At 47.8% G+C, this 15725-nt stretch overlaps 1 protein-coding gene across 8 annotated transcripts in view; it reads left to right on the top strand.

The window, feature by feature from the left end:
- The first annotated feature begins 5343 nt into the window (after positions 1–5343).
- The window catches only part of TPD52L2 (TPD52 like 2), a 30975-nt gene continuing 20593 nt past the window's right edge, over positions 5344–15725 (top strand). For all 8 annotated transcript variants that reach the window (XM_040439111.1, XM_040439115.1, XM_040439114.1 and 5 more), the window contains exon 1: positions 5344–5403. In XM_040439111.1, the coding sequence (XP_040295045.1) occupies positions 5385–5403 (19 nt within the window). In that variant the 5' untranslated portion in view covers positions 5344–5384. The remainder of the gene's footprint in view (positions 5404–15725) is intronic.

Genomic DNA, 15725 nt, shown 5'->3' with positions numbered 1-15725 from the left:
CAATGTCTCAGGCTCTGATCCAACCAATCAAGATGGCAATTTCATTGGTAGAACACCTTTGGTTGTCTAGTAGCTCCTCTGCTGTACCAAATGTTCTGTACGACCCCATCTGTGCCAGGATGAGCTGCTCCTTTGGACACCAGGTGAGCGAGGGCTTCTTTTTAATTTTTCTGGTACTTGTATGCACTATGCAAGACCTTGAGAGCTTCCTGCCCTCACCATAGAAAGTGATTAAACAGCTTCCAGCATCTATTCCAGGCTGATATATGTAAGAACTTGATTATCTGCTTATTTTTCTTAAAACTTCACTTTTTCTAATTTTGGGATAACATTTTTGGGCTCTAGAACTAATTACTCGTTTTCCATAGAGTTATGGAATCAAGTAACAATGCTTTTCAACATACAATGGTTGTCCTGGAACCAATTAATATTGTGACGAGGGACCACTGTACAAAAAAGTACACGATCAGCAGTGAAGGGGTTGGTGCAGGTAAATCGCCTTCCTGTATGGAGAAGTGAGGGGAGAGGTAAGAGGAACTTACTACCACCCACCTGCTATGTCTTTTTTTTTTAGGGTGCTAGAAAGGGGAAGGCTGGTTTTCTGTTAGACCATGTGGATAAAGCCCTAAAGAGGAACAGCCTGTCCTTATCCAGCTGCTAACCCACGCCGTCCCCTACCAGCTCTTCACCAAGTACTGAGAATAAGGAACGTTTGTATGCCATAGAATAATCCAGTATGACAATTGTTTCACTGCCACAAGATGATGTTTCCTATTCCTTTACAAAGACTAGGCCTCATCCACATGACCGTATTTACGATCCGTGTGCTATCCACATTTTTTGTAGCTACGCATTCACTACTATAGGGCCGTGCACACATCCGTATTTTTTTGCAGATCCGTGTGGGCATTCCAGAAGTTGCAAAACATGTCCGACTCCGGTCCTTACTGCGGATGAGTGTAGCCCTTTCTATTGATGGGAGTGACAAAAATGTGGAATACACATGGAGGATATCCATATTTTGCAGATCCAAGTATGGGCACGACCGTGTGCATGAGGCCTTAGAGTGTCAGCGCCTCTGTTCTAATATTATTGCATTCTATTCAATAGGGAGGGAAATAAATGGCTGCCAAATAACACTGGCGCTGCTTATCTTAAGTGAAACAAAGAATCAAACTAGGTAAATTCCAGCCCTTGTTTACCCCAACGGGGGAACTGTTGGGATGTCAAATATCACACGCTGCCATATTCAGATTTCACAATGGTGAATCCAACAAGTGTCAGCTACAGAATCAAAGTTTCAGGGAAATCCATTTCCAGGGCGGACTGCAAGAACCTGTCATAAAATAGATCAAAAGGGTCCCCACGTCGATCCTTGCTAATAACTATTTTGATTGAATTAGAAGTTCTGTTAAATGTTATCTCAGCTGTCATTACGGAGAACATTAGTTACAAACGTTTAGCATAATTTGGACATTTTGTATTATTGCGCCTGCTTCCAGAGCGGTGACAGGGACTATGGATCCAAGATGACAAACCATTCTCTCTGCTTGGACGCCCTCTAGTGGTTGAAGCTGGTATATATTAAGACAGACTGTTGCTACTAATAACATGGTGCACAGAGAAGAAACCTTGGATAATGGGGGGGGGATCCAGAAAAACAGCCTTGGATTACCACAGCAAATTCTTAGTCTAAGGCTACATGAAAGAATTCTGTGCGATCTTTGGAATCAACAAAAACATGCGTAGCAGGAAAAACTGGACAAATGTCATTGGTATAGCCTCAAGGAAAGAGGGTAACGGAGGGACACAAGTGAAACCTTTAACTATGTTAAAAGGATTTTATGGTTTTAAAGGGGTTTTCCAGGCTCCTGATATTTATAGCCTATCCTCAGGATAGTTCATTAATATTCGATTGGCAAGGGTTTGACACCCCGCCCCAGCTGTTACCTGCAGCTTCCTGGGCCAGGACTACGGTAGCTCTTGAGCAGGAAGCAGACAGCGCCGTTCAAAGTGCAGTGGCCGGGCTGGGTTACTGCAGCTTAGCTCCCATTGAAGTGAATGGGAGCTAAGCTGCATTAACTCGGTATGGCTACTACACTCTGAAAGGAGCTGTGCTTCCTGTTACATTCAAAGTGTTAGGGTTCTTGCACACGACCGTATGCCCTCTGAGATATACAGTCCGTGAGCGGGCGCACGTGAGCGCACAGCATCATAGATGACAATGATGCTGTGGATGTCGGGCCGCCCGCGGGGCTATTGTCCCGCACTCATAAGATCATATGAGTGTGAGACAATAGCTCCGCGGGCGGCCCAACATCCACAGCATCATTGTAACCTATGATGCTGTGTGCTCCCGTGCGCACGATTAATGCCGCTCCGGGACATATGGCCTGCTCACGGACTGTATATCGTGGAGGGCATACGGTCGTGTGCAAGGGCCCTTAGTTCCAGCGCCAGAGACTGCAGGGAACAGCTGATCATGGGGGTACAGGTTGTCGTGCCCCCACTGACTTATCCTGAGAACAGGTCATCAATATCAGGAGCCTGAAAACCCCTTTAAGCTAATAAAGGTTAAAGGGGTTATCCAATTTTTTCACAAACAGCCCCTCCATGTGCCGGGCCCCTCACAGGTCACCAGCGACGCTAGGGAGGCTCGTTCCCTCGACCTATCCCCCCCCCCCCTCCCCTGCCATTGGCTGGGGGACCAGGAGCGGCGACGGGAGAGGGGTAAATATTTCACCGGTACATGGGGGGGCTGTTTGAGAAATTGAATAACCCTTTGATAAATACATACTGAAAAGTTTGGCAACAAGAGCTCGGCTATCTCGGATAGCCCATAGAGTTGAATGGAGTAGCAGCACACATTTGTGTCTGTCACTCTATTCAAATGGGGGAACACAGGCCCTGTTCTAGTGATCGTTGGGTCCTCATCGGTCGGACCTGTGGATGGGGATAAGTTGTTGTAATGGGACAACCACCAAGGGTTAAAAATGTATGTCGACCAGTGTAAAATCAGAAATGTTGCAGACTTTTGCACATAAATGATATACGCAAAAATGTGCAACTTTTTTTTTTTTTTTTTTTTTTTTTACACAGGTTTTCTGGAGCCAAGGGGAAAAAAAGTTGCTTATTTTTACGGACTGTCCAGAAATTTCTGGATGGTTGGCAACCCTGTTTTAGGCGCAAACACATTCGTAAATCTGGGAGGTTCCTATGCCAGTCTTGATCTCCTTTGCAATAGAGTGATATGCATCTAACTTAATTTAAAGGGGTATTCCCGTCACAGGCAATGGGGGCATATCGCTAGGATATGCCCCTATTGTCTGATAGGCATGGATCCCCCCTCTGGGACCCGCACCTACACTGAGAGCGGTGCAGGGAGAGCAGTGGCTGGAGAACCCCAGGTTTTCCGGGGCCTGGCCACTGCCAAGTGCTCTCCCCATACAAGTGAATGGGAGCGCATCGCACTTGCGCGGCCACCACTCCCATTCATTTCTATGGGGCCGACGGCTATTTTCAGCGGTCCCAAAGAAATGAATGGATGGTGGCTGCGCAGAGGTGGGACCCGCACCTATCAGACAATGGGGGCATATCCTAGCGATATGCCCCTATTGTCTGTAATGGGGAAACCGCTTTAATAAATTAGGCGCATCTCTGGCCTTCTGTGAGGCATAAACTCAAATCCATCCCAGCTACAGGCTGTCAGAGACTTGAGCTATAATTTACGCCATTTATTGCAGTAAATCTGGAAGCCCATGGAAGGCCAACCCCATTTGTCACAACTTTAGAAAGGTAGCATTAAAGCGTTCATGAATTTCCCCCATTTTCTCTCACTGACTACCTCTTTCATCAGGGCAAACTGGGCTCCTGCGTAGGGCTGCACAGTTCAGGGGCAGCAGTGAAATACGTGTAGGATAAGGGATGGATTTTTCCTGTCTTTGTGGTTATTTGCTTCTCCATAAGAGTCCGCTGCATCATTTTGGCTGCATTTTATATAAAAAATTACTGGAATTTTTTTGTTTGTTTATTTTAAAAAATGCAGGCCCCCAAAACCACACCGCCTTTTTGACGCTGTAGACTTGGCTGGAATTTTTTATGTTGGGAAAGGTGGCAATCCTACATGAGGACCTAGAAGATGCCAGATCTATAAAGAATATTAATAAGGCATACCTCCTAACTTTTTGGATGTTCAGAGAGGGACACTTTGGGTTCATTCTGTGAAAGATCCATTTTAGCTGCATATGTATACGCTTCAATCATTTTCTCTTACAAAATAGCGCAAAAATATCTGAATATAGAAATCTCTAGAATTCATATTGCAGCGAATAAATAATATACAAGGAGGGCTCTAATATACAGACATACCTCCCAACTTTTTAGACGGTCAAAGAGGGTCACTTATGGCAGACCTCCCAAATGTTCCTCTTTTGGAGGGACAGTCCCTCTTTTTGACCCAAGTCCCTCTTTGCTCCTTAAATGTCGCTCTTTTTGATCCGAGGGTAAGATTTGTATTATTACATTTATAATATTGATCGAAAAAGTGTTTGGCTGGTTCCTCTATGTATATTTGACCCCACCTTGTATATTATGTTATTATTTGATGCAATTTGGATTTTAGAAATTTCTATATTCAGATCATTTTTAACACAATGAACCATAAATGTCCCTTTTTGACTGTCCAAAAAGTTGGGAGATATGCTTATGGTTCATTGTGTGAAAGATCATATCTATACACTTCAATAGTTTTCTCTAACGAAATAGCCCAAAAATAATCTGAATATAGAAATTTCTAAAATACCAACTGCATTAAATAATATACCAGATGGTAGGGTTGCCAGAAGGGAGGGAGGGTGGACGTGTCTGAAGTCAGCGCCGCCCTGGGCTAGCATGGCATCACTCCCATCGCTGTGCCCAAGTCTGAGAAAGGCTTGTACCCGGGCACAGGATTACAAACCTGGCGCTGTCCGGGTCATTCCCGTATGGGTGGCAACCCTACCAGGCAGGCTCTAATATATACAGTGGAACCAGGCAAACCACTTTCTGGATCAATATTGTGACTGTAATAATGAAAATCTATCCCTCAGGTCAAAAAGAGGGACATTTCAGGAGCTAAGAAGGACTTGGGTCAAAAATAGGGACTGTCCCTCCAAAAGAGGGACACTTGGGAGGTCTGATGAGGTATTCTTCTTGCTTTCTATGACACTAGCATTTTGCTGGCTTGTATACCTGCCATTGATACAACCAAAACAATGTCCTCTTCTCCTTCAGCTCGGCGACATCGCTCTGGTGTGACGTCATACATGCGCGACCCTTGCTCAGCTGTTAATCTTACGTCGCTTAGCCCCGCCCGAATTTGGAAACGACTTCCGGTCAACGAAGCAATGGAACCTGGCGGGCAGGGTGAGGAGAGAGCGGGTGTGGGGGGTGGTTTATGGGAGAATGACGGACTGACTGTGTTCTAAACTCAGAGGAGGGCGGAAATTAAGTGTTACCCTTGTACGGGGCGAAGCGGCGTCACCCATGGCGGGGAACGGGGATGCTGGCAGTCATATTGTAAGAGGAGGTGTCAGTGAGGCGGGGACACTAGTGGGTTCTACAGTGTACAATTCCGATCGCCCTGTATTGTGTGTGTGTCGGTGCTGGGGGGGGGGTTAATGGGGATGTGCGACGTTCGATGGGGGGGAGGGGGCTGTCAGTGTCATGTGACATTGGATGGGGCACAGTGTGTCTGATCACATTGGGGGGGCGCTGTCAGTGTCATGTGACATTGGATGGGGCACAGTGTGTCTGATCACAGGGGGGGGGGGCTGTCAGTGTCATGTGACATTGGATGGGGCACAGTGTGTCTGATCACAGGGGGGGGGGGGCTGTCAGTGTCATGTGACATTGGATGGGGCACAGTGTGTCTGATCACATTGGGGGGGGCGCTGTCAGTGTCATGTGACATTGGATGGGGCACAGTGTGTCTGATCACAGGGGGGGGGCTGTCAGTGTCATGTGACATTGGATGGGGCACAGTGTGTCTGATCACAGGGGGGGGCGCTGTCAGTGTCATGTGACATTGGATGGGGCACAGTGTGTCTGATCACATTGGGGGGGCGCTGTCAGTGACATTGGATGGGGGACAGTGTGTCTGATCATATTGGAGGGGGGGCGCTGTCAGTGTCATGTGACATTGGATGGGGCACAGTGTGTCTGATCACATTGGGGGGGGGCGCTGTCAGTGTCATGTGACATTGGATGGGGCACAGTGTGTCTGATCACATTTGGGGGGGGGGGGGCTGTCAATATGTCATGTGACATTGGGTGTAAAGAAGAGTCAGGGGTTACACTTTGTCCTGTCCTACTGTATTGGGTGTTGACAATATGGATGCAGGAGCCTGTCAGTATGGAGGCAACAGGTTGTTGATGTATGTCAGCCTCAGGTTTACCTGCCCGACACGTCTGGTGAGTCTTATCTACTACACAAAGGACTGGTTCAGTTACTATTCAATGTCCTTGTCTTGCAGGAAAAGTTTTGGGTAAAATGTATGTGGGGGGTTGGGGGAAGCAACGGGGCAGATTGGGAGGATATCCCATTAAAATCAATGGGGGAGGGGGTTCTTTATGACAAATGCTCAGAGTTGATTCGCTGTCAAAAGCGGTGTTAGCTTATTTTAGAACACAGGCTGTAATATGGACAGGTGCGTCCGTCCTCGATATTTTTTCAATAAATAATTTTCCTAAGACTACTTTCACATTCGCGTTTGGTGCGGGTCTATCATGGATCTGCACAGACGGATCCGTTCAGATAATACAACCGTCTGCATCTGTTCAGAACGCATCCGTTTGTATTATCTGTAACATAGCCAAGACGGATCCATCATGAACACCATTGAAAGTCAATGGAGGACGGATCCATTTTCTATTGTGCCAGATTGTGTCAGTAAAAACGGATCCGTCCCCATTGACTTACATTGTGTCCAGGCAGCGTTTTGGTGTCCACCTCCAAAGCGTAATGGAGACGGAACGGAGGCAAACTGATGCATTCTGGGCGGATCCTTTTCTATTAAGAATGCATTAGGGCAAAACTGATCCGTTCTGGACCGCTTGTGAGAGCCCTGAACAGATCTCGCAAACGGAAAGCCAGAACACCAGTGGGAAAGTAGCGTAATGAGGAACTTGCATCTTATATCACATCATGTCATTATGCGTCGCCACGTCTCACACGGAGTGGTCGTTGTGTGTCGCCATATATCACGCGGAGCGGTCGCCGTGACTCAAACGGAGCGGCCGTGCATCTGCTTGTATAGTTCTGCAGTCAGGAGGTTGGGGGAGGCCTGGATATACAGTCTGGTTTTCTTGCCGTGCAGGAGGACATACATGTCACCGTGAAGCTCCCAGCATGCCCGGATAGCCTTTGGCTGTGCGGGCATGCTGGGAGTTGTAGTTTTGCAACAGCTGGAGGCACACCGGTTGGGAAACACTGTCCTATACCATGATGCGAGTAGGCCACACGTGTCCCTATCTTTGTAGCCTGTACACAGGTTGGCACATGTGGACGTGACTTGGACAGCCCATTAAAGGGGTTCTCCCATGAGTAATGTAAAAAATAAAAAATCAGACATCATATAGTACATGACAATCTCTCTCTAAGGCCCCATTCACACGTCCGCAATTTCGTTCCTCATTTTGGGGAACGGAATTGCGGACCCGTTCATTTCTATGGGGCAGCACGATGTGCTGCCCGGATACGGAATTGCGGACCTGCACTTCCGGGTCCGCAATTTCTTTCCCAAAAAAAATGGAACATGTCCTATTCTTGTCCGCAATTGCGAACAAGAATAGGCATATTCTATTAGTGCCGGCAATGTGCGGTCCGCAAAATGCAGAACGCACATTGCCGCTGTCCGTGTTTTGTGTATTCGTGGATCCGCAAAACACGTTACGGATGTCTGAGTGGAGCCTAACAAAGCTAGAACCAGCCCTGTACCTCACATGGATCCAGAGATCTCCCCATTCATTGCTCTGCTAGATTTATATTAGGCTGACAGCTCAAGGGGAGTGTCTTTTCTGCTGAAGCTCAGGAGGCGTGCCCATGCTCTCCCCTATCGCGGCTCAGGAGGCGTGCCCATGCTCTCCCCTATCGCGGCTCAGGAGGCGTGCCCATGCTCTCCCCTATCGCGGCTCAGGAGGCGTGCCCATGCTCTCCCCTATCGCGGCTCAGGAGGCGTGCCCATGCTCTCCCCTATCGCGGCTCAGGAGGCGTGCCCATGCTCTCCCCTATCGCGGCTCAGGAGGCGTGCCCATGCTCTCCCCTATCGCGGCTCAGGAGGCGTGCCCATGCTCTCCCCTATCGCGGCTCAGGAGGCGTGCCCATGCCCATTGTTGGGGGGCCCCAGCAGTAAAACGGGGTACGTGAACCCTTTCAGGAAAAATTATTTGTTTAAAGTGGACTGCCCCTTTAAATTCTCGCAGGATCCTTTAAAATCTAATTGGGTCATTTATCAAACTGGTGTAAATTAGAACTGGCTTAGGGTACTTTCACACTAGCGTTACTCTTTTCCGGCACAGAGTTCCGTCCTAGGGGCTCAATACCGGAAAAGAACTGATCAGTTTTATCCCCATGCATTCTGAATGGAAAGCAATCCGTTCAGGATGCATCAGGATGTCTTCAGTTCAGTCTTTTTGACTGATCAGGACGGAGATAATATCGCAGCATGCTACAGTTTTATCTCCGGCCAAAAAAACTGAACACTTGCCTGAACTTTTTTGCATAGGAATGTATTAGTGCTGGATCTATCCTTCCAGTCTGCGCATGCGCAGACCGGTAAAAATGTGAAAAAAAATCGTTACGGATCCGTTTGTCCAGTTCTTGCAATGCATTTGTGAGACGGATCAGGATCCTGATCACTCTTAAAATGCATTCAGTTGGCATATGTTTTGCCGGATTCCTCTGCCGCAAGTGTGAAAGTAGCCTTAGTTGCCCACAGCAACCAGTCAGTTTGATAAATGAGCCCCTAAGTTTTGTGACCAGTGGAAGTCCTCTACTGACATGTTAGTCTGTCTGGGAGGTTGATCACCGCAGTCTGATAGTGGCATTAGGAGGGCGTTGCTGCACTAGGTCGGGTGTGGTTCTCCTTCTGTACGGCCATGTTATCGCCTCAGGAAGCTGTGAGCTGGACTGTCTAATATCCTGCAGATGGTGGATGGCCGACCCCCTGACGGTGCCCCAATCCCCCCTTGAATTCCTGTTTCTGTTCTCAACACGGGGAATGGCTAGGACGATCCACTTCATCTCTTGCCATGTCGAGAACAGGGGCAAGAAGTAGAGTGCAGGGGGCATTCGGGCGCCGTTATTTTATATATATATATATATCTCTCCTAAGTTATTAAATGGGGTCTCCCCAGTTCAGGGTCAGCCAGGGGTATTAAAAACACTGCCTCATTTTTTTTTTTGTTTGTTTTTTTACCATTTGTATGCTATGAGGCAGTGTTTTTAATACCCTGGGCTGATCCTGAACTGGGGAGACCCCATTTAATAACTTCGGATCCCCTCATAAAGTATTTGAAGTGGGTTTTGCAAACCAAACAACCTTTTTAAAGGGGACCCTGCCACCACTCCAGACATGTCTGTTACAGGAAATAATCCAATTCGGCATCTATTCTTATGTTCTGTTGTGTCATTCCTCTGTTATTCCTATTAGGATTTGAGGAATAAATGGACGGCTGGGTGTTACCAGTTGTGCTGCCAGTCCGGCTCTGCAAGGACCCGCTCCTAACTGGTAACATCCTCTTGTACATTTATTTAGAAGCTTCTTCTAGTAGGAATTATAGAGGGATATCATAACGTAGTTATATGAAAAGATGCTCCAGAATTGCTATTGCATGCTCAATGCAAGTACAGTGGTTTCTCAGGTTACAATGTTAATTGGTTCCAGGGCGACCATTGTATGTTGAAACCATTGTAAGTGGAGTAATCGGTTCCAAAGCCCCAAATTGTCATCTAATAAGATAAGAGAAAGTGAAGATTTCGGAAAAATAAGCAGATAACTAAGACAAGTAAATCAAGTCCTTTCATATACCAGTCAGGGATAGCTGCTAACCAGCACCTAATCCAGCTATTTCACCACAGAAGTGGCCCTGATTGGATGGATCCTGAGGGATCACTGTAGTTACTAAAGCGGACATGTCAGGAGAGGTTTAAAGGGGTTGTCTTGACAGAAATGACTAAAACGGATCGAAAACTTGCAAAACGGATGCCCAAGAACCGGGTATTTTTTTATTTTTTTTCTGTTCTTCAGACAGATCAGAAGAATGGAAAATAAAACGGGGATGTGAATACAGCCTTACCTGGTGACCTGTTTTTTTTTATCTTTCCAGCTGCAGATCCACTAATTCTGGTTCTCCTCTTCTGCCATCCTAGATGGGCGCATCGCTTCTCAGACTACCCGGGGCTTACTAAGAATCGGTAGTCCGTGACACTTCCTGCTTGTTCTGCTCATGTGAGCAGTGCTGGCCAATCCGAGGGCAGCAAGAAGTGTCTTGAACACAGTATGCTCCAGGTAGTCGGAGAAGCAATGCGGCCATCTTGGATGGCAGAAGCGGATCCGGGGAAATGTCGGATCTGCAGATGCATAGAAGGTGACTAGGTAAGTGTTCTGATCGTTCCCCAGTTAATGTGAATTAAAATTTCTTGAACCAGAGGGTCGCTTTAAATGGGTTGGGACATAGATGGCATATCGCCACTGGGACCCGCACCTATCTCAACTCCCTCCGTTCATCCCTATGGGAGTTGAGAAAATATGTACGGAGCAGAGGATGCGCTTGCGCTGTCCATTCACTGCCATGGGACGTCTGAAAACAGCCGGGCGCGCTCACTAATCTATTTTGGAAGCTCCCATAGAAATGTAGGGCACATGACGCATGTGAGGTGTGCTCTCCTTCACTTCGTGGTTCCCATTCTGGAGATAGGTGCAGGTGCCACCTCTGGGACCCGCTCCTATCTATCGAAATGCCGTCAAAGCCTGAGATGAGACAACCCCTTTAACAATCATTGTTCTTTCACCGCATCTTGCGGTTTGCGGAGACGTTCAAGTCAGTGAGCCCGCAGCACGGAGTGCATGCGGCCAGTGCGCATATATTGCGGACCGCAATACGGGCACGGAGCCCTTGCGTTTGTGTGAATGAGCCCTTGGGGCTCATGCACATGACCGTTGGATGTTTTGAGGTCCGCAAATTGTGGAGCCGCAAAACAGATATCTGCCGTTTGCTTTCCGCCTTTTATGGAACGCTCGAGCCCCTGATAGAACAGTCCTATCCTTGTCCACAATGCGGACAATAATAGGACATGTTCTATTTTTGGCGGAACAGACATACCGACAAGGAATGCACACAGAGTGATTTCTGTTTTGTGAATGGTTCGGCATATTGGCCACAAAAAAAAAAACGTGTCTCAGCTCGGCCGCGAGTTTAAGGGACTTGTCCGGTTTTCTCATATATCATATCCGTTTTTTTCACATCAAATCCTTATCATATCATATCCTTTCGATAGATCATCAGTATCAGATTGGCGGGGGGTCAAACTCCTGCGAGCGCTGCCTTCTCTTCACTGTTTACCTGCTTGCCGTCGGCAGCGGAGCAGTATAATTCGCTTGAATGGAACGGAGCAGCTACAATTACACTGTTTCACCGCCGGCGTCAAGCAGGTAAACAGAAAACGCGGCACTCGTGCTTGTCAAACAGCTGATCGGCAGGGGGTGCCAGGAGGATAGGTGATCAATATAATAACCAGACAACCCCTTTAAGGGCTCATGCACACGACCGTATGCCGTCCGAGACATACGGTCCGTGAGCGGGCCATGTGTCGCGGAGCGGCATACATCATGCGCACGGGAGTGCACAGCATCATAGGTTACTATGATGCTGTGCGCATCAGGCCGCCTGCGGCACTATTGTCCCGCACTCATATCATAATGCTGTGCCATGGTCTCGGAGGGCATACGGTCGTGTGCATGAGCCCTAACAGACACAAACTCACAGCATCATAGAGATCCGGCCGTAATCAGAATAAAAGTGGAACCCTCCCCCCCCCCCCCCCCCCCCCCCTCCTCTCACAGATGAGCTGGTGATCACTACTTTCGGTTGCTGTCATTATAGATTTAATGATTGCAGATGGGCCACAAATAGGGATTTAGTAACGTGGTGGATTAAAGTGCTCTTGTGAGCTCACTGACCAAGTGTATGCAGCAAGCGCAACATCTGGCCCCATAAAAAGGCACATCTCCACTGCAGAGCCGCACGCTGCTCAGTACTAGATGTGTCTAGATCTTGGTTTTCCGAGACTTAATAAAGGCCATTCATATCAGATTGGCGTTGTCTGACTTCTGGCCCCCCTATTGATTAGATGGTTGCCCACCAGGCACAGTACCGTCCATTTTCTAGAGGCTGTGCCTAGTTTTGCAGCTTAATCCACTTCATTCAGTTGATCGGGGGGGGGGGGGGGGGGGAGCTGGGAGCTGGGCATTCACCCAACCATGTTAGGATCAAAACACAGATATCGGCTGTGTGCATGGTGTGGACCCATTGGCTTCAATAGTTCCGTGGTTCGAATATTGTGGTGAAGTATAGGACATGTCCTGTCTTTTGCGAAGCAGCCCCACGGATATAGACCCATTGAAGTCAATACATCCACTGCGTGTACATGGCCAGTATTCGTGTTTTGCAGATCGGCAGTGAATGTCCCCTAACACTTTGGGGTAAAGAGCGAGGCAAAGGCTGTGCAAAATACAACTGAATAAAGAGATCGTCCACCTTTTTAGATGTTCACTTATCTTCTGGATAGTTCATCAATATCAGATCGCTGAGGGTCTGGCACCCATGCCACCAACTGTTTGCTGAAAACATGACAGTGGACAGAAGCAAATGGCTCCATCCATGGTGTAGTTACCATGCCGGCGTAGTGCAGCACAACTCAAGTGAATGGGAGCTGAGCTGCAGTACGCTGGCAAAGCCACTACACAATGGAGCCTTCTGCTTCTGGGTTCTTCCATCGTTATGTTTTTGGCGTCTGCTCCAAACAGCCGATTGGGGGAAGATGCCAGATGATGAACCCTGATTGGTAGGGGTGCCAGGTGATGGACCCCGGTGGAGGTGCCAGGTGATGGACCCCGGTGGAGGTGCCAGGTGATGGACCCCGGTGGAGGTGCCAGGTGATGGACCCCGGTGGAGGTGCCAGGTGATGGACCCCGGTGGAGGTGCCAGGTGATGGACCCCGGTGGAGGTGCCAGGTGATGGACCCCGGTGGAGGTGCCAGGTGATGGACCCCGGTGGAGGTGCCAGGTGATGGACCCCGATTGTGGGGGGGGGGGGGGGGAGAGAGGTGTCGGGTGATGGACCCCGATTGGGGATCTGTTCCTGATGACCTATCTGGTGAACACTGTTAAATGGACGTCTGATGCCTCTGCACCATTCTCTCCCTGTCACACACTGACACTTGAAAACGACCAGGGGGATAACACTCTATTTTAGGGTACATTTGGCGCCATTCTTTAGCTGACAGACATTAGTGGGAGGCGTTTTTGTATCTCATCAGTAAATGACATCCGCTGTTCTGTGCCGTCCACAGCAATTTCTCCTGGATGAGTAACATGTAGTCCATCAGGAGCCGGGGTCCAGTCCCTCTCATCTACCGTCAATCCTAGCAGTTATGGTAACATTTTGGAGGGTGGGAGGCAGTGACAGATGCTATTTGGCAGAAAAAGTGCGCTGCCACCTAGTTCTCTAGCTTCAGATCTTGAGGACTTCAGCTTCTGAGGGATTCTTTTTATCTGCTTTTCCAAGTGTAGACTGCCTTATACCTCCTCTGTATGTATGAGATACATGTAATGCTCAAGGGTCAGGGGGGGGGGGGGGGAAGTTACCTGCAGTGATGGAGATGGGGGACAAACTGACTACCGAGACCTCGGTGTCTCTATATGGACGACCACACAAAACCCATATGATGTCTAGGTTTAGCACCAGCGGCTTGTGTGTCAGAGCATGTCCTCATCTGCTTCTCTTTCTGGTATCACTTCCATGTTGTTTCCTCGGACAAAACCCCAGGGTGTCGGTCACACAGAGGGGGTCATGTATCACTAGTGTGATAGTATTGGCCAGAGGTGGCCAACGTAGTTTTAGTACTTGCCAAACCCCTCCCCCATTCTTGCACAACCCCTTTAAGGGCTCATGTACACAGCACTTCTAGAAATCTACGGGCCATGTATCTTTGTATGCTTACATTTTTATATAGTGGCATACAGCATTTTTAATCATTGCGTTAGTTTTGCAGAATGTGTGGCATTTGTGCCCTGGAGGTGCCTCAGTGGACACTATGGTGTCATAAGGAGGTGCCATATAGCGATAGGGATTCGGTGTGTAGCGTGCAATAAGGTTGTTAAGGAGAAAGTGTCATTCCTTGCGTATCCTTTAAGCTGGCCCAGTGTCCGGAGCTGGGCTTCCTCTGATGTTCCTGTGATTGCCTTTGTTCTGTGTCAGCTCATCTGCAGGACGCTCTTATCTGGCCCCTGCGTGTTTATGTAGGATGTGTCATTCAGGGAGATCTAATTTCCGTAGCTGCTCGCAGTACGTCTGGCTCTCCGCAGATAGTTCTAATGATGGTGATCGAATCAGGCGCTGCATTGTAAAATAAGGCAGGAACAGTCTGCTGCGGGGAGAGAGCAGCTTCCTGTCTGTGTGTGGGCAGCTTCCAGCCGAGAGGCCTCTTCCAAGTTCATTGCCTGGTAGAATTCCCAGCTCGTTGGTCTTAAAGGGGTTTTTTTTTTTTTTTTTTTGGAAAAACATGGGTGTTCTAGAGACAAGTGGCAAACATTTCTAATTCGCTCTTCTCAGAGGGCTGGGGTGAGTCCCTGGGTTTTTTCTAGTTTCCCTGCTATATGACTTATTACCCTACTACTGCATGAATTTCCCCGTGAATTTTAATGTATGTAATGAATCGGCGTCACTGAGCGTACGAACGTATGAGACCACGCGCACACACAGTTTTTCTTCCTCTTCTTGTATTTCCGTGCCTGCTCAACCCTCTCCCGCTTGGTCAGGTCTTAGCTTTAGTCTATATTTACACAAACGGATTTTGTTTCCAGGTCCGTTTTTTATGCAAATTGTTTGTCTGTTCCGTAGCAAAAAAATAAATAAATAGAACATGTTCTATACATTGTTACAATGGATCTGCAAAAAAAAACGGATGTCGTCTTTTTTTTGTTTGTTTTTTGTGGATCCGCAAAACCCATATGGTCGTGTGAATGTAGCCTTATCTGTCATTTCTTTGCCTTTGTTTAGCTTTTTGTTGCCTTTTTATTTACCGCACCCTTATTGCACAGCTGTACTTTTTGCATGTTTTAGATTTCACGCATTATCTGTACTATTTTTTTATTGATTTTTTTTGTGCTCAGGCTTGGCTACGGTATATCTGTCATTACAGTATTTGGAGGGGCGCAGAGATAAAACTCAGACCCTTGCAATGAAGGAAACAGACCAGCACTCGGTGTAATAGTTCCGCTTCTTCGTTTATTGTCACACTAGATACATACTGTATATGTGACGTGTTTCCGCTCAATACGTGTTTGAAAAAGGCTCTGACTGAGCCAAAACACGTTGCAGATCTGTATCTAAGGCTACTTTCACACTGGCGTTTCTGGATCCGCTTGTGAGATCCGTTCAGGGCTCTCGTAAGCGGCCCAAAACGG

Source organism: Bufo bufo, chromosome 6 (assembly GCF_905171765.1).
Source record: "Bufo bufo chromosome 6, aBufBuf1.1, whole genome shotgun sequence".
Classification (NCBI taxonomy): Eukaryota; Metazoa; Chordata; class Amphibia; order Anura; family Bufonidae; genus Bufo; species Bufo bufo.
This window is presented reverse-complemented; position numbering and strand designations above follow the sequence as displayed.